The 24,210-nt window shown below is 41.7% G+C and overlaps 1 protein-coding gene across 5 annotated transcripts; it reads right to left on the bottom strand.

Annotated features, from left to right (window-relative positions):
* Positions 1-549: 549 nt before the first annotated feature.
* Positions 550-24,155, bottom strand: LOC115155699 (guanylate-binding protein 1-like). 5 transcript variants are annotated; one of them, XM_029702596.1, is made up of 13 exons: positions 24,138-24,154; positions 23,983-24,024; positions 21,061-21,161; positions 15,046-15,261; positions 13,039-13,166; positions 12,344-12,453; positions 11,990-12,180; positions 11,543-11,785; positions 10,974-11,254; positions 10,480-10,692; positions 10,250-10,352; positions 9,876-10,069; positions 9,229-9,724 (listed from the first exon to the last, which is right to left on the bottom strand). In XM_029702596.1, the coding sequence occupies exons 4-13, from the start codon at positions 15,239-15,241 to the stop codon at positions 9,503-9,505; spliced, it is 1,881 nt and encodes a 626-aa protein (XP_029558456.1). In that variant the 5' UTR covers positions 15,242-15,261; positions 21,061-21,161; positions 23,983-24,024; positions 24,138-24,154; the 3' UTR covers positions 9,229-9,502. The 5 variants fall into 5 exon arrangements, with proteins under 5 accessions (XP_029558457.1, XP_029558456.1, XP_029558455.1 ...); XM_029702595.1 differs by lacking the exon at positions 21,061-21,161 and having other exon boundaries at positions 24,138-24,155; XM_029702594.1 differs by lacking the exon at positions 24,138-24,154 and having other exon boundaries at positions 23,983-24,110.
* Between the last annotated feature and the right edge of the window lie 55 nt (positions 24,156-24,210).

Raw genomic sequence — 24,210 nt, forward strand, 5'->3', positions numbered from 1 at the left:
CAAGCTAGAACCGCCACTGTATACATGCCACAGCATACGTGTTACAGCTGTCGGGAGAGAGAGTAGACCAAGGCGCAGCGGAGTTAGTGTTCATCATTGAATTTAATAACAGAAAGAACACTATAGAAAACAAAACAAGAAAACCGACAGCCAAACAGTCCTGTCAGGTGCAAAACACTAAACAGAAACAATTACCCACAAAACCACAACGGAAAAACTGGCACTTATGTGTGACTCCCAATCAGCAACAACGCTCTACAGCTGTGCCTGATTGGAAGCCACATGGCCAAAATCAATGAAACAAACCAACATAGAAAAATGCACATAGAATGCCCAGCCAATGCAACACCCTGGCCTAACCAAAATAAAGAACAAAAACCCCTCTCTATGGCCAGGGCGTTACAATACGTCAAGATTTTTCGGGTTATTGTAAATGGGATATGATGTTTATGAGTCAACTCAAGAACAGAATACTTGAGTATCCCGAATAATAACGGGATATTGGTGTGCATGTAAAATGTCAGTGTTAAAAACCAAAACCATTTTAAGTGTGTTTTCTAAAAGCTTTAGTTTATCATAATTAGGCATTCAAAATATTTATTATAAAACAAACTAAAACCTTAACTGAGTGATTAACCTAAATCCATGAATCAACTACCAATAAATACAGATTCAATCAATCCACGTCTATAAGAATAATAGCTCGTCATCCTCCTCGGGATCCTACATCAAAACAACTTAGACAGCCATTTCACAGCCATTCCTCCTACTTTGGGAAGTATTCCTGGAAGGAACAAGGTAGCTGCAGTCCCTACAGTATCCAGAGCTGTGCTCATAAATGAGGGTTTTTTCTCTTCCTCTTGTGCCTTCGCACCCTTAAGGGCATCTCTCTCTCTTTGCATTTGGTGTGCTCTGTCATCAAACCCTTGCTGGAGAAGGTCATTCTGCTCCTGAAATTACAAGGTTTGTTTTTACACATCACGGACTGTCATTAAAACAAAACACATACACACAGTTAATCTTACCCCTACAGATCCTGTAGTTTTAAAGTGTACTTCTCAATGTTTGTGTTTTAGGTTCCTACCTTTAGTCTGGCCTGCAGAACTCTGTCATGCTCTGCTATGGCATTTCTACTGTCTCTCTCCATCCTCTCCATCAGCTGGTTCACATTCTCCTCATACGTCCTCTGCTGGTCCGCTCTCAACCTCTCCTGGACAACCAGCTGCTCCTCCATGGCTCGATTCTCCCGCTCAGATGCCTCCCTTCTTGCTTGCTCGGCTAAAGAGGGAGAGAGTATGAGTGACAGAGAGAGACCAAGGGAAAGAGAGAGTTATAGGTAAGCCTTCATGTGGTGGTCATTAAAATGTTGTCATCAGGTTGTGTGTTGTCATTTTAGCACACTGATTTGGCAGATGTTAGTTTTATATTTATTATATCACCTTCTGCTCAACTTCAGTGAGGGACTGGTCTGCTGACAGGATGGCCTGACCAATGCTGTCTCTTCACATGGACGGACCACTGAGTGAGCAAAGCTTTAACCTTATGAAAACCCAATTCTCTCATTTGGAAGCTAAAATTACATTTAATCTTTTCACAACTAGTTTCATATTTAAACATTTAAATTGCACAACAATTCCATGTGAATCTGATAACTATAATGTGTAGACTTTCCAAGATACAGTTTGTCATCCTATCATTAATAAGAATGTCTCAGATGACAACCGAAATGACATCATATTCATTAAGTACCAACGCATATTCTCAACTGGTTGGATTACCGAAATATGGTTCCTTTCCCCCCACCTTTTGATGTTCCCAGACTCTATATGTTTAACAAAGGCTCTTCAAGAGTCCTTCTGTAGAGTCAAGAGAGAGAGGGAAGGGAGAAAGGTATTTATGGGGGGGTCATAAACCTTACCCACAGGCCAACATCATGACAGTGTATTCTGAAAGAAACAACAGCCTCTTCTGCTTCTGCTGCAAACTATTTTCTAAGAAGAAAATGTATTTAGTAAACTCAGGACTGACAGACTGGAAACATGCAAGTTCTTTGCTGAATTCACACGACAGCAGTCCAGAACACCGAAACTGCATGAAAACATGGAAAGAACTGGCAATGAGGATCAAAAAAAGGGAAACAATTGATAAGCATGAGATAGCACTTATGGAGGCTGAGAGGATAAGATGGAGAGAGGTGTTGACATGTCTGACTGCTATTGTGCAGTCTCTGGCAATTAGAAATCTGGCAAAGGGGTCACACAGAAATACTGTACTCTCCATCAAATGGACATTTCCTCAGAGGTTGAACTGATGGCACATTTTGATCCAGTCACAAAAGAGCACCTTAACCGTGTCCAAAAAGAGACCGAGTCACACCACCAGCTAACTTGGCCACAAAATATAGAATGAACTCATTGGTTTGTTGAGCAGCAAGGTAATTTCAATAATGGTGAGTGACATCAGCTGGCAAAATTATTCTCTATCATTCTAGATTGCACCTCATGTCAGCCACACTGAACAGTTGTCAGTTGTGATTAGAATTGTGTCACTGAAGGAGGAGCCCCACATAAAGGAACATTTTATGGGGTTTTTGGAGTCAGAGGAGTCCACGTGCCAACATTTGGCATCCCTGATTCTCAAAAGATTAGAGGAGCTAAGAATTCCTTTTGAATTGATGACTGCAGAGGACAGTCCTATGGTAATGGAGCCAACATGAGAGGCAAAAACAAAGGTGTCCAAGCCAGACTTCTGAAAATTAATCCAAGAGCTCTATTTGTGCCATGTGGGGCTCACACATTGAACCTGGTTGTGGCTGATGCTGCTAAAAGTTGCCGCTAAAAGTAAAGTTAAGTGTTGAGCCACTGAGGTATCAGGCAGCAGCGGTGAGAGAAGCACTGATTAAGGTGAGGGATCAAAGACCCTGTGATAAAGATTGAGGCCCAGTCCTTGTCAGAGGAGGTGGGCTCACTTGGGGCTCCCGAGTGGCGCAGTGGTCTAAGACACTGCAGTACCTGGTTCAAATCAAGACTGCATCACATCCGGCCGTGATTGGGAGTCCCATAGGGCGGTGCACAATTGGCCCAGCGTCGTCCAGGTTTGGCCGGTGTCACGTAGAGTAGGCCAGAAGGCTAAACTGGAAAACCTAACCTCCATAAATTGAAAAAGATGGCGGAGCCGCAAAAGTTCTTCTGTGCAAAGGTGTTTATTTACATAGTGATTCCGGAACAAAAACAACAGTACTGCCATCAAACCTTATGGGTCAGCTAAAAACAATGCTGCCCCACCCACAGCTCAATCCAAAATGCCTCTCAATGAACTGAAAGAGGCTCCTTTTGTAGGGGTAGCCCCTCCCCTCAGAACAATTAACACTAATTAATTAAGCAATTACCTATTCAACCTACAGTTTCCATTTATCTACACATACCAAAATATATACATTGCAACACGTTTATGAAACAACATCACAATATAACATTTACAAAATTACATCACTACTGACAGTGTCAACCAACATGTCCATTTACATTAATGAGCCATTCCGGACAGGCACTACAAAGTCAGCCCAATTCCCTTAGCTCGGGTCCTTATCCAGCATACCCAGAAGCTACAGAGATGGAGAGAGGAACAGAACAAACAACGCGCTCATCCATAACATCTAAGTATAATAAATATTGCTTATATTAAATATGAACACTGTCTGTTTATTTCTTTATACCCTAACCGGTTACTGACGTAAGTGTGAAATGTATGTACTAAGATAGAGAAGTTAACTTGTGTGTCGACCCACATTGTTAACTTATCTGATAACAGAGCAGGGAGGAGTGATGAATGTGTGCGTGCGTTAAAGTACCAAATGCTGCCCGCGGCCAGTGATGGACTTCTACGTCACAGCCGGGGTAGGCTGTCATTGTAAATAAGAATTTGTTCTTAACTGACTTGCCTAGTTAAACTTAAGAAATATTACCGCTTCAGCATCTGTACAGTGGTGTGGTATGACATGACATCTTGAGCCAGATCCAACATGTGAGCAAGCTGATGCAATCTCCCAGTATGCATGTGGATGTTGCAGTCAGTCTTCTCAGAAAGACAGAGAGAGGTCTCAGCAACTACAGGGAAACAGGCTTTATGACTGCACAAATGTCATCCAAGGATATTTGAGAGGGTATGAATGTAGGTCGTTCTACAATAAAAAAGTCTGAGGTCCACAAAGCAGCACTTTTCATATGAATAATTTGATGAGCCTTTGAGTGATGCCCTGAAGAAGCTGGAGGTGACATTTTCCAATGTCGTTGTTGATGCTGCAAACTCAGCCTTTCAGGAAAGATTTTCAACATTGGAAAATGTGGGAGAGAAGTTTGGAGTGCTGTCAACCTTCCAGTGTCTCTCATATGAGGAGCTGACAGAACAATGTGAGGCCCTTAGTATGACACTGCACTATAATGAACTCTCAGATTTGGATTGCAGAGAGCTTGCACAGGAACTGAAGAAATTGCCTGACTTGCCATCGAAGACCATGACCCTGCTTGAACTGCTGATATTTATACATGAAAGGGAGTTCTCAGACATGTATCCAAATTTGTGGACTACTCTCAGAATTTGTCTTACTCTTCCAGTGACCGTAGCTGAAGCAGAGAGGAGCTTTTTTCATCAAATCATACCTGAGGTCCATCATGGCACAGGAACGCCTTAGTGGCCTTGCTGTCATCAGTATTAACCATGCAATTGCTGGGCAGATTTCTGATGATGTAATTGATGACTTTGCATCAAGGAAGGCAAGAAAGGTCAGGGTTTAGATGGCAGTTGTGCACTAGTGTATTAATCAGGTTATTTTCATTATAAGTGTTTTTTGTATTTGTGTGATATTTGCTATTTTTGTATTTGTGTGATATAGGATTTGTGCAATTTAGTTTTAATTGTTTTTTTGTTAGCAATAGGGTAATAGTGTAATAATTTGATTATTTTTTTAGTTTATATTTATATACTATTTGCTTCTATTTGTCTTTGTTACTACTTTTTGATATTAATGAATCTTATTTTTGTACATATTTTTATATTTTTAAATGTTATGATTATTTATTTGTGTTGTTCCAAATGTCTGAATAAAAATGAGTGCAGAATGGTGCTTTTGGGGGGGGGGAGTCGCCCAGGGAGTCATACAAGCTAGAACTGCCACTGCATGCCCTTTTTTGTTTTCTAGATCAATAATCCTTTATTTTATTTTGTTTTGTGCCACTGTTTTGGTTTGTTTCCTGTCTTTAAGTTTTGAGTGGGTTGTTCTTTTGTTTGCCTCTTAGTGGGCACATTTAGTTGCTGCTCATGGTGGGTGTCTTTCAGATCCCAGTTGTTGTTGCTATGCATCTTTCAGTGGATGCCTCCGCGAGTGTCTTTAAGAACCCCTCCTAAAATCCCACCTGTTTCGTTTTGGTTGTTGTCCGTGACTCTTTGTTAGTTCCCCCTTCTGTTGAGCGACTTTTTCTTTTCTTGCTGGGGAACGTAACAAAATGCGGGCTCGTCCGGGATCTTGTTTATCATGATTATGATAGTCGCTCTAATCACCTACTTTTAAACTCTGCTCTGCCCAGATATTTGAGTGTTCAAAATTCTGTTTGGTAGTAGAGTTTCTGTCACTGACATCCACCCAAAGGGGTTATAAGATTGGTGGATTCATTTTTGAAAGTTGCATAAACACACAGGCTTATAAAAATAAAGCCATGGATTTTAAGTTGGAAGTATTTGTGAAAAACACTACATGGGAGATGCTAGATAAATGTACAAAGGTGAATTTGATGGTCATTTCAAAGCATTATGACATCAAGATGGCATCTGGCGATCCAAAATCAATAGTCAAAGAGTTGAAAGGTACTGCTTTGGTGCAGGAGGAAATCCTTCCGGAGAGGTAGGTTGATAAAATGGGTCCTATGGGTGGTAGAGTACATCCCGTAGATGTGCAACTAAGGGAGTTAGGACTAAAGGTAAAGTTGGAACAACAGAAATTAGAGCTCGAGCAAAAATACAATTTAAAGAGAACATGAGAGACTGGAGCAACAGAAATTAAGAGTTAGAGCGCAGGGAAAGACAAGAACAGGAACTTGAGCATGCCATTTGACTAAGAGAGAGAGATCTGGAAACACTCCGAATCCAGTCAGGCCATCCTGCACCCTCAATAGAGTGTGATCTTGGTCGGAACAGCTGGCTTGTTCCGCCTTTCAATGAAAAGGAGGTGGATGTATATTTTACTCTGTTTGAGCGGATTTCCACATCCCTGAAATGGCCGCAAGATATTTGGTCTCTGCTCCTCCAAAGTGTTCTTGTAGGAAAGGCTCAGAAGACAGAAGCACAAAGCTATGTTGTGTCAATACAAACTTGAGAAAGCTGCAGTTCTTGCAGATGACTTTGTGTTGACACATACAGTTGAAGTCGGAAGTTTACATAAACCTTAGCCAAATACATTTAAACTCAGTTTTTCACAATTCCTGACATTTAATCCAAGTAAAAATTCCTTGTCTTAGGTCAGTTAGGATCACCACTTTATTTTTAAAATGAAATGTCAGAATAATAGTAGAGAGAATGATTTATATCAGCCTTTATTTCTTTCATCACATTCCCAGTGGGTCAGAAGTTTACATACACTCAATTAGTATATGGTAGCATTGCCTTTAAATTGTTTGACTTGGGTCAAACGTTTTGGGTAGCCTTCCACAAGATCTCACAATAAGTTGGGTGAACTTTGGCCCATTCCTCCTGACAGAGCTGGTGTAACGGAGTCAGGTTTGTAGGCCTCCTTGCTAGCACACACTTTCAGTTCTGCCCACAACCTTTCTATAGGATTGAGGTCAGGGCTTTGTGATGGCCACTCCAATACCTTGACTTTGTTGTCATTAAGCCATTTTGCCACAACTTGGAAGTATGCTTGGTGTCATTGTCCATTTGGAAGACCCATTTGCGACCAAGCTTTAACTTCCTGACTGATGTCTGAGCTTCAATATATCCACATAATTTTCCTACCTAATGATGCCATCTTTTTTGTGAAGTGCACCACTCCCTCCTGCAGAAAAGCACCCCCACAACATGATGCTGCCACCCCCGTGCTTCACGGTTGGGATGGTGTTTTTCGGCTTGCAAGTCTCCCCCTTTTTCCTCCAAATATAACGATGGTCATTATGGCCAAACAGTTCTATTTTTGTTTCATCAGACCAGACCACATTTCTCCAAAAAAGTACGATCTTTGTCCCCATGTGCAGTTGCAAACTGTAGTCTGGCTTTTTTATGGAGGTTTTGGAGCAGTGGCTTCTTCCTTGCTGAGCGGCCTTTCAGGTTATGTCGATATAGGACTCTTTTTACTGTGGATATGGATACTTTTGTACCTGTTTCCTCCAGCATCTTCACAAGGTCCTTTGCTGTTCTGGGATTGATTTGCACTTTTCGCACCAAAGTACGTTCATCTCTAGGAGACAGAACGCGTCTCGTGTCATGCACAAAGTAGATGTCCTAACCGATTGCCAAAACTATAGTTTGTTAACAAGAAATTTGTGGAGTGGTTGAAAACGAGTTTTAATGACTCCAACCTAAGTGTATGTAAACTTCCGACTTCAACTGTAACAACCTTCACAAACAAAGCACACAGTAGTTATCCCTACGCAAAAAGCAACCCAGAGAAGCCAACTCCTAGTTTTTATTTAACTAGGCAAGTCAGTTAAGAACAAATTCTTATTTACAGTGACAGCCTAGGAACAGTGGGTTAACTGCCTTGTTCAGGGGCAGAACAACAGATTTTTACCTCGTCAGCTCAGGGACTCGATCCACCAACACCTTTCAGTTACTGGCCCAACGCTCTAACCACTAGGCTATCTGCCGCCCCATGGTTTCAGTCCATTTCTACAGTGCCCAAAGATAAAGATCGGCAGAAAACAGTCAGTTTGTCATTACTGCAGTGAGAAAGGACACATTGTCTCTCAGTGTCCTAAGTTGAAACAGAAAAATGAGAGAGATAAAAAGCTGTTTCTTCTTGTGGGACCACTCCAGCCAATTAAGTCTCTGGTTGGGATTGGTGCATCTCCTGAACAAGATTTTGGATCAGATGTATGAACCCTTTGTTTGACTAGTTTGTGTCTCTGCAGAGTGGCGATGCTGTTTAGCAGCCGGTGAAGATACTGCGATCCACTGGGGAAGCCCAGTCATTCATTTTTAAGGGTGATTTGCCTTTGTCTGACACTACAGCAACTGGTTACAGTGTGTTAGTACAAGGTGTGGAGATCGGTTGCATGGAAGTTACTTTGTATAATGTGGAACACCTGTCTGATCTTATTTCTGGTTCCGTTGTCGTTGGAGTGAGGCCTAGCCTTCCGGTGAAGGATTCATTCTGGGAAACAATTTGGCTGGAGGGAATGTTGTGCCAAATGCCCAGAGTAGAGGAACCTGGTGGGTTATCAGAAAAGTACCCAAGAGTGTTCCCAGCGTGTGCCATCCCACCATGGTCGATCTGTCTGAGACGTTTATGGGCGCACGTTAGCGCTTTTCGATACAGATTACACTGCGCCTGTGAGTTTGCCAGTGAGGATCTGGAGAAGGTGCAAAGGAAATGAAAGTTTGGAAATGAAGGTTTGATCGAAAGACCCGAAACCGCACTTTCAATGTGGTTGACTTTCAAAGTTTTGTTGCCCGTTGCAGGCTCGCTTTTCAGGCCCTTAACCCATAGTGAAAAAAAATGGTAATCTGGATTACATCATTGCCACACCGGAGCGTAGGAGAAAAACCTGGCTGTGTCATGTTAACATATTGAGACCATACTTCACCTGCTGTGAACTGTAACTCAGAGCAGTTCAGATAGAACCTGGTCAACTGGGGTAATGGCATACACAACAGTATCATCGGCATACAAGTGCAGGTTACAATTTAACAGACAACTTTATATTGTCCATGTGAAAAGTACAGGACCCAGAATCGACCCCTGCGAGACACCTTTCGTAATATCCAGGAAACCTGATTTAACACCATCCGTAGATACACATTGAGTTCTATCTGTCAAGTCATTTTTAAACCACTTACATGCAGGCCAATTGAGGAAAGCCTCTAAATTAGCAGTGAGTGATCAACAGTATCGAAAGCTTTTGACAGGTCAATGTTGCCTATTATCCATAGAGTTAACCACATCATTTATAACTATGGATGCATAACTATAACTAGGGAAGCATGTCTGGTTCAATAACAAATGCACCACATCAAACTAAACTTCAAGTAGATCATTTAGGCACTGATCAATCTTTTAATGTTAGAGGTATTAGTAAAAAAAGAACTGCAAAAACGTCTTAAAAGCTTTCCTTTGTTTTTTGTATTGTAGTCTAAACTAGCATTAAACCAAACAAATACAACCTTAATTGAGTGCTTAATCTAAAGTAAGTCAGTCATTAACTTCAATAAATACTGATTGAATCAATAAATTATTAAACTGGTGTATGGGAAAAACTATCAAATTATTATTAGTCATTCTCCTCGAGAACTTTCATCAGAACAACTTTGAAAAGAATTTCAAAGCCATTCCTCCAATTTTGGGGAATATTCCTGGTAGGAACATTGTAGCTGCAGTCCCAACAGTATCCAGAGCCTTGCTAAGGAATGATGGCCTATTCTCTACCTCTTGTGCCTTCGCATCCTTAAGGGCATCTATCTCTCTTTGCATTTGGCTTGCTTTGTCATCAAATCCTTGCTGGAGGAGATCACTCTGCTCCTGAAATGACAAATAAAGTTTGCCACATACAGTACATCACATACAGTGTATAACTAACTGACAAATGCAGTGTACACAGACACACATCGTATTACTACAGTTACTGTAGTTTTAAAGTGTACTTCTCAATGTTTGTGTTTTAGGTTCCTACCTTTAGTCTGGCCTGCAGAACTCTGTCATGCTCTGCTATGGCATTTCTACTGTCTCTCTCCATCCTCTCCATCAGCTGGTTCACATTCTCCTCATACGTCCTCTGCTGGTCCGCTCTCAACCTCTCCTGGACAACCAGCTGCTCCTCCATGGCTCGATTCTCCCGCTCAGATGCCTCCCTTTTCGCTTGCTCCGCTGCAGAGAAAGATAGACAATGTGTGTGAGTGAGTGAATGAGTGAGTGTGTGTGATAAATATCAAAGAGAGTGAGAGATAAGCCTTCATGTGGTTGTCATTGGAATGTTGTCATCAGGTTGTGTGTTGTCATTTTAGCACACTGATTTGGCAGATGTTAGTTTTATATTTATTATATCACCTTCTGCTCTCTGCTCAGCTTCAGTGAGGGACTGGTCTGCTGACAGGATGGTCTGACCAATGCTAGCTTTCCTTTCCAAGTACTCCTTCAGTACCTCTTCAGCCTGGAACAATCACACATAATATTTAACTTTCAACATCACATCAGTGCATTCATAACTCCTTTGACCAGCATCCACAAAACATGATAATTACATAATATCCTAAAATAGCACCACCTCCCCAACATACCTTCACTCCCCTGCCTCCCTCAGATCTGTATTCGCTGGTGGCCAGTTTCAGGTCGTTGCAGTACTCTTTGTATCCTCCAGAGGTCAGGTAGGAGACATCCCTTATTTTCTCCTCCAAGGGGGCAAAGATGCATTCGATTTTGGACTCACATGCCTTCTGGGACTCCTTGTAGTTCCTCTCACAGATCTTATCGTACTCCTCTTGAAGCACTTTCTATAGAAAGAGGTTGGTTCAGAATGTACCAGAACGTCTTGGTTCAGTTGAGGTAATAAATGGTGAATAATCTGTCAATGTGCCCTTGTGTAAGGCATTTAACCCTAATTACTGCTGTAAGTCGCTCTGGATAAGTGTGTCTGCTAAATGACTAAAATGTACATGTAAGTGTAGCATAAAGGGGTAGCTCACCCAAATGACAAATTATCCTCATCTTGTTAAATACATGCATCATTGAATTTAATATTGACTCATTGAATATAGAATCTACATTCCCATACCATGAGCTCCAACTGGTACTTCTGGTCCTCGTCTTTGAAGGAGTTGTTGATGAATATGGCCACAGCCTCCTTCTCCATGACAGCATGCACTTCAGACAGCTCCTCTTGGGTCTCTGTGGGGAAGGCCACCCAGTCAGCCATACCCTTCTGGTAGTGGGCCCTGGCCCTCTCGATGGCACTGGAGTTCTCAATTTGGGCCAGCGCCAACACAGCATTGTCCAGGCAGGGGATCTGCCCGCTCCGGATGGCAGACACATACGTCTCTGCCAGGTTTCCCAGCACTGCAGGAGAGGGCAGGAAATCAGCACATCTGGTAGTTGTGGTAGTGATGGTGTGATACTGTGGTGGTCAGTGGTGCTTGTATAGAAGTAAAGTAAGTAGTAGAATTAGTAGTAATTTAAGTACTAATGGTGTTGTTAGTTGTACTGGTCATGGTACTTGTAGTAATCATAATTATAATAATAGAGGAAGTGGTTATAGTAGCAGCAGTACTTTAGTTGTATTATCAAACATCATGACCTACTTTCATAAGTGCTTTCCATCCTCAATATCAGTGTTGTAATACTCACGTCTGCCGGTAACTTTCAGGCCCTGTTTCAGGGTCTTGGTCTTGGCCTCATTGAAGACGTGGTCACAGAACTCCTTGGCTTGCTCCACAAAGGCAGGCTCCAGGTCAGCATCGGTCAGCTCCTCCATACGTCTCATTTTGTCTCCGCTGGCTGGCCTCTCAAACACAAAGCACCAGCGAGGAGAGAAATAGTTCCGCAGACAGCTACGAGGCAGATTGTATGCCTGATCTTTCTTACTATGACCTTTGTAAATGAAAGGAAAAGTACATCAATCATTAATCAACAAATTAAATGTTTAACCTTGACATTTTTTGTAAAATAAATGCATTTAATATTTTTATATCCAACATGTCTTTTGTAAAAGTATTGTTAACTTTGGTAAATTCAATCTAACCATGGTTTAGAATAAGAGATTAAGTTAGCTGTGCTAGCTGGTGTTCCCTTCACCTGTTCTCAGTTTAAGAGCGTTCTCCAGGTACTCATTTGCTGTGATGGGTCTCCCATCAACCTCCAGGGTCAGGGTGAAATCTCTGACTGTCCACACAAAGGAAGGAAAGTAACGCAGGTACTCTGAAGATTCCTCCCCGTCTCGCTGGTTGGACTTCACCTTGATGTGCTCTGTCAGTTCTGTCACATAGCTGTAGAAGGCGGTGTTGAGGACAAAATGAACCCAGATTTACTAACATGCAGTATAGTGCTGAGCGATTAGTGCTTTTTGAGGTCGGTTCGGTTGTTGGAGATGAAATGAACCCAGACATACAACACTACACTATATTTCTTTATAGGCCTGCTGAAGGATACTGTAGTTTCTCCAGGGCGTTGTTGTCGATGGTTCCCATGCTGTTGTACACCAGAGTACTGCTGAGCAGGACAGCCAGGGAAAAGATCCAGTTGTCATTCTTCTCATCACCCTGCAGACACAACAGAAGGAACACATTGGTACTCTGTTCATACTAGAGTGAAATCAAGTCAGTAACTAAATGTCTACTCCATACGCCGTTTTATGGACTCCCTACCTAAATAAAGGTCAAAGCTGGAATCCTTAATTGAAACATTAACCAAGCCCCACCCTGCCTCAGTTTTGGACAAACAAATCTGAGGGATGGGCCTGGAGAGATGTAACCACTCAAATTCATAGACTGAGCTAAGGGTGCAATGACTCACCATCCGTGACATCATCATTGTAGTTAACCATGATGTTATACAGAGTTTATTTACATTTACAAACATTCGAGTAAAACAAGCTTATATTTTGGGTTCTGATGGGGTATGACAGTTGAACTAAGCTCATGGATTATTATTTATTTGTTATACTCTTTAGAATCAATGTGTATATATCATACATTTACAAGTCAGACATTATATACAGATGATGACATCAGCTATCAGTACTAGACACAGTTTTGGGATTTTACCCATAGCAATGTTATATTCTGTTATCTAAACAATCTGAGCCATAAAAGGTTTTTGACAGAGAGTGAACTTTGACCTCCCACCTTCTCCACATCCCCCAGCCCCTCTGTATCCAGCAGCACCAGGGTGTGGTCTCTTTTTTCAGGGTGAGGCACACACCACATCCAGATGCCCTTAGTTTTGGACTGGATGGTGGCTCCCAGGGCAAAACCTTGAGGACAGAGGATAAAAACGGTTCTGAGGATGGAATCAGTAAAGAGCCAGCAGGATGTAGAGTGTTTACTCAAGGCTGCTGGTTTTCAGATGAACCATTTTGTCTAATTATACTGTATATCATACTGACAGACTGAAAGTGAAACTAGCAGCCAGTGCAAAACGGCACCCTGATCTACACAACCCATCTATGTGGTTCGAACAAAATTATTTTTTGATATTTGCTCTGCTGTCTGGTTGTACATTATGGTGTAAAAGAGAAACTGTAGTTTCCACAACGCAATAACAGGATGTGTCGAATTTCCAATTTTGCAGAGAAAAAAACATCAAATCCTAATGTGGTCAGAGCAGAACAAATCTGTACTTTGGTGCAGCATATCTGTCTAACTCTGAATGACAAATGCAGTACATAAGTTAACACTTTCTGTTTCACATTTCTATTACCCTATCTTTATGAGAAATCATTATCTTATACATAATCATTCCTTAACCATATAAGTGTTGAGGCCTTGCATATTGTTATGTACACTGAACAAAAATACATGAAACAATTTCAAAGATTTTACTGAGTACAGTTCAAATAAGGAAATCAGAATATTGAAATAAATTCATTACGCCTTAATCTATGGATTTCATATGCATATGTTGGTCACAGATACCTTTAAAAAAAAAGTAGGGGGGTGGATCAGAAAACCAGTCAGTATCTGATGTGACCATCATTTGCATCATGCAGCGCAACACATCTCCTTCACACAGAGTTGATCAGGCTGTTGATTGTGGCCTGTGAAATGTTGTCCCACTCCTCTTCAATGGCTGTGCGAAGTCGCTGGATATTGGCGGGAACTGGAACACACTGTCGTACACATTTATCCAGAGCATCCCAAACATGCTCAATGAGTGACAAGTCTGGTGACTATGCAGGCCATGAAAGAACTGGGACATTTTCAGCTTCCAGGAATCGTGTGCAGATCCTTGCGACATGGGGCCGTGCATTATCATGCTGAAACATGAGCTGATGGCGGCGGATGAACGGCACAACAATGGACCTTACGATCTCGTCACAGTATCTCTGTGCATTAAAATTGCCATAGATAAAATGCAATTGTGTTCGTTGTCAGTAGCTTATGCCTGCCCATATCATAACCCCATCGAAGGTGAGCATTTGCCCACTGAAATCTGTTAAGACGCCGAACTGCAGTCAGGTCAAGACCATGGTGAGGACGACGAGCACGCAGGTGAGCTTCCTTGAGACATTTTCTGACAGTTTGTGTAGAAATTCTTCAGTTGAGCAAATTTCATCTGTTCATCAGTTTCATCTGCTGTCCCTGTGGCTGGTCTCAGACGATCCCGCAGGTGAAGAAGCCGGTTATATAGGTCCTGGCCTGGCATGGTTACGCGTGGTCTGCGTTGTGAGGTCGGTTGGACGTACTGCCAAAACGACGTTGGAGGCTGCTTATGGTAGAGAAGTGAACATTCAATTCTCTGGAAACAGCTCGGTGGACATTCCTGAAGTCAGCATGCAAATTGCACACTCCCTCAAGACATCTGTGGCATTGTGTTGTGAGACAACTGTACATTTTAGAGTGGCCTTTTATTGTCCCAGCACAAAGTGAATGGTTTAATCAGCTTCTTGATATGCCACACCTGTCAGGTGGATGGATTATCTTAGCAAAGGAGGAATGCTCACTAACAGAGATGTAAGCAAATTTGTGCACAGCATTTCAGAGAATTAAGCTTTTTGTGTATATGGAAAATTTCAGGGATCTTTTATTTAGGCTCATGAAATATGGGACCAACACTTTACATGTTGTGTTTATATTTTAGTTTGGACTTTGGTCGGACCATGAATTAAAAAATACTTTAGTGGATGTGCTCACCTTTTTTCTCGCCAGCCAGCTTGTTCATGAGGTAGGACTTGCCGGTGCGGTACAGCCCGACCACCGACACCACTACCACATGCTGGTCAATCTGGTCCAGGATGTCCAGTGCACTGCGGACCACACGCAGCTTCCCATCACTGTCGTTCTCTATCAGACATACTGGTTCCTTCATGGATACTGTCTGGCCTGACATGATGCTGACCTATAGAAACACTGGCAAGGACACACATAAGAACTTTTGATTGTGTGTGTGTGTGTGTGTCATAAACGTCCCTTAACTTTTTTTGTGCAATTAAATGTAAAGTGATAAAGGCACCACAGGGGCTGGTGATGTGGAGTGAATAAATGCTGATCATAACAGATTGGGTTTACAGTGACACAAAATAATTATTTCATCTTAAAAAAAGGTACATATTTTAAATTGTTACTTGGTTTCTTTCAACACAGGAGACTAGCCTATATCACATTTTAAAGTTTACAAGAAACGGACACAATATTGCTCCATGAATTGTCAAATATCAGACTGTTACGATCGCTAATCCACGGATTATCAATCTGACCAAAGTCACCCTAAAAAAGACGCAATAGTCTCCTACAAGCCAGAATTTGAATACAATTATATTTATGTGGACACAGGCACCTAAAACTTCTTACCTGGGAATATTGAAGACTCATGTTAAAAGGAACCACCAGCTTTCATATGTTCTCATGTTCTGAACAAGGATTATTGCACTTTTACTTTCTTCTCCAACACTTTGTTTTTGCATTATTTAAACCAAATTGAACATGTTTCATTATTTATTTGAGGCTAAATAGATTTTATTGATGTATTATATTAAGTTAAAATAAGTGTTCATTCAGCAGTGTTGTAATTGTCATTTGGTTTAAATAATGCAAAAACAAAGTGTTGGAGAAGAAAGTAAAAGTGCAATAATCCTTGGACGTGGCAGAGGGTATTTGTTTTATGTGGTTCGGGGTAGTGGTTTATTTAGTAGGGCATTTGATTTATTATTTCTGGGTTTTGGGGTAATGTTCTATGTTTGTATTTCTATGTGGTCTCTGGTCTTTTGTATTTCTATGTCTGGTTTATTGGGGTTGGACTCTCAATTGGAGGCAGGTGTTTTCTCGTTGCCTCTGATTGGGAGTCCTATATATGGGTATGTGTTTGGTTTAGTGTTGGTGGGAGATTGTTTCTTGTTTTGCGTGTGTGAGCGTGACAAGACTGTTTTGTTGTTCGTGAGTTCTTCTTTTGTTATTTTGGTGTTCACCTTTATTGAAAATAAATACAAGATGAGCATCCACATTCCTGCTGCGTTTTGGTCCTCCATTCCCGACGACAACCGTTACATAGTGATTATGTTAAGATTGATTGTTTTTTATAAGATTCATTAAATGCTAGCTAGCACCTTAACTTGGATCCTTCCTGCACTCGCATAACAGGTAGTCAGCCTGCCACGCAGTCTCCTCGTGGAGTGCAATGTAATCGGCCATGATCGGTGTCAAAAAATGCTGATTACCGATTGTTATGAAAACTTGAAATCGGCCCTAATTAAATCGGCCATTTCGACTAATCGGTTGACCTCTAGTTTCTACTGACAATTGCGATGTACAAACTATGGTATAAGGGGACGACAACATTGTTGTGCTGTGCTCACTCGAACAGGAAGGTAGCGCGGCAGTCCTTCATGGGTAAATTTTGTCATCCAACTTTGTCTGGCATTCTCTGGATTTATGGGCTTTCAAGACAACTGGGAACTCTGAAAAAAATCAAGATTGAATCATGACGTCAGTGATCGTTCTAGGAGCTCTAGAAAGAGGCCCGACTTCCCGACTTGGAATTCCGAGTTCGATGACCGTATTTTCCTAGTCTGAGCTAGTTTTTTCCTGAGTTCCCAGTTGTCTTGAATTCACTGAAGTCTGAGATTTCCCAGTTCCCAGTTGGTTTGAATGCAGCAGAAGTCATGCTGGATTGACAGCATGGCCAATGTTGAATGTTTATCCTTTTAAGCTTGGAAAATAGACCATTAAACCCAGACTTAGACCAAATCAAGTTAAATCCAATTTTATTTGTCACATGCGCTGAATACAACAGTGAAATGCTTACTTACAAGTCCTTAACCAACAATGCTTTAAGAAGTTAAGAAAAAAAGTAAGTAAAAAATAGAAAATAAAAGTTACAAATAATTAAACAGCAGCAGTAAAATAACAAGCGAGGCTATATACAGGGGGTACCGGTACAGAGTCAATGTGCGGGGGCACCGGTTAGTCGAGGTAATTGAGGTTATGTACATGTAGGTAGAGTTAAAGTGACTATGCATAGATTATAAACAGAGAATAGCAGCAGCGTAAAAGAGGGGTCTGGGTAGCTCTTTGATTAGCTGTTCAGGAGTCTTTTTGCTTGCGGGCAGATGCTGTTAAGAAGCCTTTTAGGCCTCGACATGGCGCTCCGCTACTGCTTGCCGTGCGGTAGCAGAGAGAAGAGTCTATGACTAGGGTGGCTGGAGTCTTTGACAATTTTTAGGGCCTTCCTCTGACACAGCCTGATATAGAGGTCCTGGATGGCAGGAAGCTTGGCCCTAGTGATGTACTGGGCCGTACGCACTACCCTCTGTAGTGCCTTGCGGTCGGAGGCCGAGCAGTTAACCTACCAGGCAGTGTTCATGCATGTTTCAGTGTTCTATGCTCGCGTCGAGTCAAGTAAGTAATTTAGCTCGTCTGGTAGGTTCGTGTCACTGGGCAGCTCATGGCTGTGCTTCCCTTTGTTATCTGTAATAGTTTGCAAGCTCTGCCATATCCGACGAGCGTCAGAGCCGGTGTAGTACAATTCAATCTTAGTCCTGTATTGACGGTTTGCCTGTTTGATGGACGACGTCATCAATGCACTAATTGATGAAGCCAGTGACTGATGTGGTGTACTCCTCAATGCCATCGGAAGAATCCGGGAAAAAATTTCAGCAAAACAGTCCTGTAGCTAAGCATCTGCTTCATCTGACCACTTTCTTATTGACCGAGTCACTGGTGCTTCCTGCTCTGGATGAGGGTTTTCCTGTTTGCTTATGGCCGTATACAGTTCATTGAGAGTGGTCTTAGTGCCAGCATCGGTCTACGGTGGTATATAGACAGCTACAAAAAATATAGATGTAAACTCTCTTGAAAAATAGTGTGGTCTACAGCTTATCGTGAGATACTCTACCTCAGGCTAGCAAAACCTTGAGAATTCCTTAGATTTCGTGCACCAGCTGTTGTTTACAAATATGCACAGGCCGCCGCCCCTTGTCTTACCAGGGGCCGCTGTTCTATCCTGCCGAAAAAGCTTAAAACCTGCCAGCTGTATGTTAATCATGTTGTTGTTCAGCCATGACTCGGTGAAACATAGGATATTACAGTTTTTAATGTCCCGTTGGTAGGATATACGTGCTCATAGTGCGTCTATTTTATTATCAATTGATTGTACATTGGCTAATAGGACCGATGGTAAAGGTAGATTACCCTCTCAGCGACGATCCTTACAAGGCACCCGGACCGTCGTCCATGATATCTCCATCTTTTCCCCTGCGAATGACAGGGATCATGGCCTTGTCGGGTGTCTGGAGTAAATCCTTCCCGTCAGACTCGTTGAAGAAGAAGAATTCCTCCAGTACGGGGTGAGTAATCGCTGCCCTGATATCAAGAAGCTCTTTCCGGTCATAAGACACGGTGGCAGAAACATTATGTACAAAATAAGTTACAAATAACGCGAAAAAACATACACATTAGCACAATTGGTTACGGGATCGTAAAACGGCAGCCATGTCCATTGGCGCCATTATCACCAACCACACACCTACTCCACTGAATAGCAGGCTAGTAGATTACTTTGCAACTCCTGCAGTTAGCCCATCCTTCCATTGTTGAATTTGCGATTTTCAACTTGTTGTGTAATGTTTATGTCCACTGGCCGATGAGCATCGATACGTTTTATCCATAATTTCTCTTCATATGAAAAGGATTTGCCAGTAGATTGTCAACTTAATTCATGATGATGACTGCTAGCTTGCTAGCTAAGATTTTGAAAGTATGATGTTGACATGATCACTCCTATCAAAGCTACGGTAGATATAACGTGATTTGACGTCATTTTACCTGTGGCCAATGACCTTGAGCCTTCTTGGATGGGCACTTCTAATGTAACTCTATGGCAGCACCCAAGGGGCTTGAATTTTCGAGCTCTCCCCATAGATTTTGCGGTGACGTAGTGTCCCCATAAGTAACAAAACACTGAGCCAATCACGGTGCAACCAGAGAACATTACCAACCCCTACGCTCCATATTTTACGCTGGCTGCCTCACCACCACAGAAAGCAGAGCTAGGCTGAAACACCTGCATTTTGGAGCTGCATTACTCAAGAAAGCAAAAAAATAGAACATGTTTGCATGCAGCTTTGATAAATCAATTATATATTTTTTTACAAACCGATATGTGACACGTATTAATGCCAAAATAACATGCAAAACTGGCACACGAGCAGTGGCGACCCCTGAATGACGTTTCACTCATACTACCTCCAGTCTCCATTACTTGCAGTCAAACGGAGCTGCGGAGAAAGCTGTACGCCCATCAGCGCAACAGGAGCAAGCCCAGCGCAACTCATTACAGGACATCAGATCTGGACGATGGTCCCCGTGCTGGATGGGAAACTCCAACCAAAACGCATCAGCTACGACAGCGTTAAACAGAAGGACCAGAAAGCCAAACAAGCTTACCATTTCTTCTATAAGAGGAGGCATTCAGTACGCCCCCTACCAGAATTACACCCTGGACAGAGTAAGAGTCAAGCTGGATGGAGAGAAAGGATGGAAAACACTTCCAGTTGTCATCAGCAAATCTCCAGAGCCAAGATCCTACGTTGTGGAAACTGCACACGACACCATCACGCGGAGAAACAGGCGACACCTTCAGTTACCTACTCCAGAGAGACAGCAGCAGAACAACAAAGGAGTCACCCAGTCTACCAGTGAGGACAGCACACAGGTCCCAACTGTGAGCCAGCCAACTCCCATCCACTCACTCTGATCACCACCTCAGCCAGCCTCACCACAACTGGTGAGAATAAGCTTGAGAAGTCAAGAGGTAAAACTACCACTGAGGTTCAGAGACATGAAAGAAACATGCTTACTTTTCTGTTCTGAAAAGAGCAACAAAATCCTTTTTTTTTTATTAAGAAAGAGGTACATACAGCAACCGTTTCGGGGCAGAATAATCCCAATGTTGCTGTGGACAAAGGGCTGTCTACACCGATGTCCTAGATGACACAGTTACGTGTGTTGTCGATGTTAAAGAAAAACTAAACTTATGTTACCATTTTTTTTTACTGACATTTAAAATCAGGCAATTAACATGCAGTCCACAGAGCTATTATCTGCTAGTCATCATTGCTTGGTTAGTCATATTCGGTTATGACGATGACACACATAACCAGTTGTCACGGTTGTCGTAGGATGAAGAAGCGGACCAAAGCGCAGCGTGTGTATCGTTCCACATTTTCTTTATTAAACTGTGAAACTATGCAATACGTACAAATAAAGTGAAATAAACAAAACAACAAACCGTGACGAAGAGTTACAACATACACTTACACAAAATCAATCTCCCACAAACCCAGGTGGGAAAAACAACTACTTACGTATGATCTCCAATTAGAGACAACGATGACCAGCTGCCTCTAATTGGAGATCATCCCAAAAAACCCAACATAGAAATACAAAAACTAGAACATAACATAGAAAATCTAAACTAGAAAAAAAACCTGTCACGCCCTGACCTACTCTACCATATAAAATAACAGCTTCTATGGTCAGGACGTGACACCAATCAATTAGGGACAAATCTATCAGACATCACTACATTTCCCCTTTTCTGAGAGAAATCAAATCTATAACATCCTCTCTACGGAATACAAATATTCACCCTGTGGACCGTTTCAATACAAACAATTTCTGAATTATTAAACATAACTAAACCGGATTACTCACTGCCTGGCCTCCATCATGACAATAACCAAACTCGAGTTATCAGTGTAGCCTGTTATCGCCTGGATTTGTTGAAATATCTTCACGCCAGGCTTCCGTCATAACTGTCAAATTATTGAAAAAAAAGAGAAAGATCATTTTCTAGTAATACTAGTCCCGTGTGAATAGGGCTGTAGTAATAACTCCTGCAGAATTAAGCATTTCTTGCAGTAAAATGATACACCAAATGTAGGCAAAATTTGGACTTGGGAACAGGACTGGATAAATATGATTTATTAATTTCTGCATCTTGAGAGAAGGCAATTCTCAGTTAGATACCATCTGTAGAGGTGCTGGCTTTATCATAAAAACATCATAAAATCTGTTAGTACTTCAACAACATAAAATACGCATCGAAGCATCTTATCAGAAACAAGTTGGGTCGTTTTCAGAGCTTTCTTTTTCCTTACAACCGGTCAAACAGATGTCATTTGGACATTTTGCAACAAAAAATCTTTCACGTTTTTTTGTTGTGTTATTGTATTTTCTCCCCAGTCCCTAAACGTCTTTGCTACGTGAAAGATGACCGAGAACTTTACCGATGTCAACTAGATATAATGAATTATTCAATCGATCTATTACATTATTCTGTTGAGCAAGGGTTTATTTAGTCATCTAGGGCAACATATAATGACAAAAGAGAAGCTACATGTATCTGATTATAGACAAGTTGACTAACAAATAGCCTATCAAAATGTCGGAAATTATCATCAGAAACATACCTAAATCAGGCAAAATAAATCCTGCAACCTCTGACAAAAAAATCGTTCTGCAGTCTTTGACTGTAGCCTATAGCACATTTTCTATATTTGGAGATTAGGGTTGGGTGCGGGCTTCAGATTGTCACTTCATCACATGTAGTCGGGCGGTTGGGAATGGGTTATTAGCAATTACGGCGGGTGAGGGTGAACGAACAGCTGACCCGCGCACCACTAGTACATGACCCACACTATGTCAACAATAGCCGAACATAACCAAAAGTAGTCGACCGAAGCACGTTTCCTCGCAGTCATCTGTGGTTCGGTTAGGCTCGGCCATATTGTACACATTTTTGTCATGTACAGTGCCTTGCAAAAGTATTAATCCCCCTTGGCATTTTTCCTATTTTGTTCCATTACAACCTGTAATTTAAATGTTTTTTTATTTATTTGGATTTCATGTAATGGACATAGACAAAATAGTCCAAATTGGTGAAGTTAAATTTAAAAAAAAACTTGTTTCAAAAAAAATATTTAAAAAAAATAAACGGAAAAGTGATGCATGCATATGTATTCACCCCCTTTGCTATGAAGCCCCTAAATAAGATCTGGTGCAACCAATTACCTTCAGAAGTCACATAATTAGTTAAATAAAGTCCACCGTGTGTAATCTAAGTGTCACATGATCTCAGTATATATACACAACTATTCTGAAAGGCCCCAGAGTCTGCAACACCAGTAAGCAAGGGGCACCACCAAGCAAGCAGTACCATGAAGACCAAGGAGCTCTCCAAACAGGTCAGGGACAAAGTTGTGGAGAAGTACAGATCAGGGTTGGCTTATAAAAAAATATCTGAATCTTTGAACATCCCACGGAGCACCATTAAATCATTAAAAAAAAAAATGGAAATAATATGGCACCACAACAAACCTGCCAAGAGAGGGCCACCCACCAAAACTCACAGACCAGGCAAGGAGGGCATTAATCAGAGGCAACAAAGAGACCAAAGATAACCCTGAAGGAGCAGCAAAGCTCCACAGCGGAGATTGGAGTATGTGTGCATAGGACCACTTTAAGCCATACATTCCACAGAGCTGGGCTTTACGGAAGAGTGGCCAGAAAAAAAGCCATTGCTAAAAGAAAAAAATTAACAGACATGTTTGGTGTTCACCAAAATGCATGTGGGAGACTCCCCAAATATATGGAAGAAGGTACTCTGGTCACATGAGACTAAAATGTTGCTTTTTGGCCATCAAGGAAAACGCTATGTCTGGCGCAAACCCAAAACCTCTCCTCACCGAACACCATCCCCACATTGAATTATGGTGGTGGCAGAATCATGCTGTGGGGATGTTTTTCATCGGCAGGGACTGGGAAGCTGGTCAGAATTGAAGGAATGATGGATGGCGCTAAATACATGGAAATACTTGAGGGAAACCTGTTTCAGTCTTCCAGAGATTTGAGACTGGGATGGAGGTTCACCTTCCAGCAGGACAATGACCCTAAGCATACTGCTAAAGCAACACTTGAGTGGCTTATGGGGAAACATTTACATTTATTGGAATGGCCTTGTCAAAGCCCAGACCTCAATCCAATTGAGAATCTGTGGTATGACTTAAATATTGCTCTACACCAGCAGAACCCATCCAACTTGAAAGAGCTGGAGCAGTTTTGCTTTGGAGACTGTGCAAAAATCCCAGTGGCTAGATGTGCCAAGTTTATAGAGACATACCCCAAGAGACTTGCAGCTGTAATTCAAAATGGTAGGCATGTTGTGTAAATCAAATGATACAAACCCCCCCCAAAAAATCTATTTTAATTCCAGGTTGTAAGGCAACAAAATAGGAAAAATGCCAAGGTGGGTGATTACTTTCGAACCAATGACTGTACTAATTACATCAGTGTTGAAAATAAAAACAGAAATACCAACCATAGGCCTACAGACCAGCATACTTAAATCGGGCTAATAAAACGTCCCTGTGGATTTTGTCTCAGATGACCACTTACATAAGGACAAAACCAGCAGTCAACAGGTAAAGTACGTTCAAATAAAGTTAATTCAACAGTCTGACTTGTGATGGCTGGTGTTTCACCAACTTACATTACAACCAGTCAACTTGCAAATCAATACCTATATCATATAGTAAAAAAGCTAACATTTTGCAGTGCAAGAGAGTTTAGGCTTACCTCGGCGACGTTGTACAGTGCGGTTGTTGTTCAGTCTGTTGTCTGCGTTTGGACGGCAAAAAAGAGATCAGTGATTATATTGAAACTGAAAGAGTTTTTCTAATGTTTAAAATTAGGTTTCTGGGAAAGCACGACGTATCAAAAACATTCCATACTTGTGCCGCGTTCATGTGCTGGTAGATACTAGGAACTCTGACATGTACGATTTACTAACGACTTAAACGCGGC

The sequence above is a fragment of the Salmo trutta genome, chromosome 20 (assembly GCF_901001165.1).
Source record: "Salmo trutta chromosome 20, fSalTru1.1, whole genome shotgun sequence".
Lineage (NCBI taxonomy): Eukaryota > Metazoa > Chordata > Actinopteri > Salmoniformes > Salmonidae > Salmo > Salmo trutta.

Excerpts from the sequence above, each read along its gene's own strand:
- LOC115155699 (XM_029702597.1), bottom strand. The coding sequence starts at position 15,241 with ATGTCAGGCCAGACAGTATCCATGAAGGAACCAGTATGTCTGATAGAG. Across the intron at positions 11,786-11,989 it reads CGCTCTTAAACTGAGAACAG|GTCATAGTAAGAAAGATCAG; the intron begins GTGAAGGGAACA and ends TCATTTACAAAG. Across the intron at positions 951-1,084 it reads TTCTGCAGGCCAGACTAAAG|GAGCAGAATGACCTTCTCCA; the intron begins GTAGGAACCTAA and ends TTGTAATTTCAG.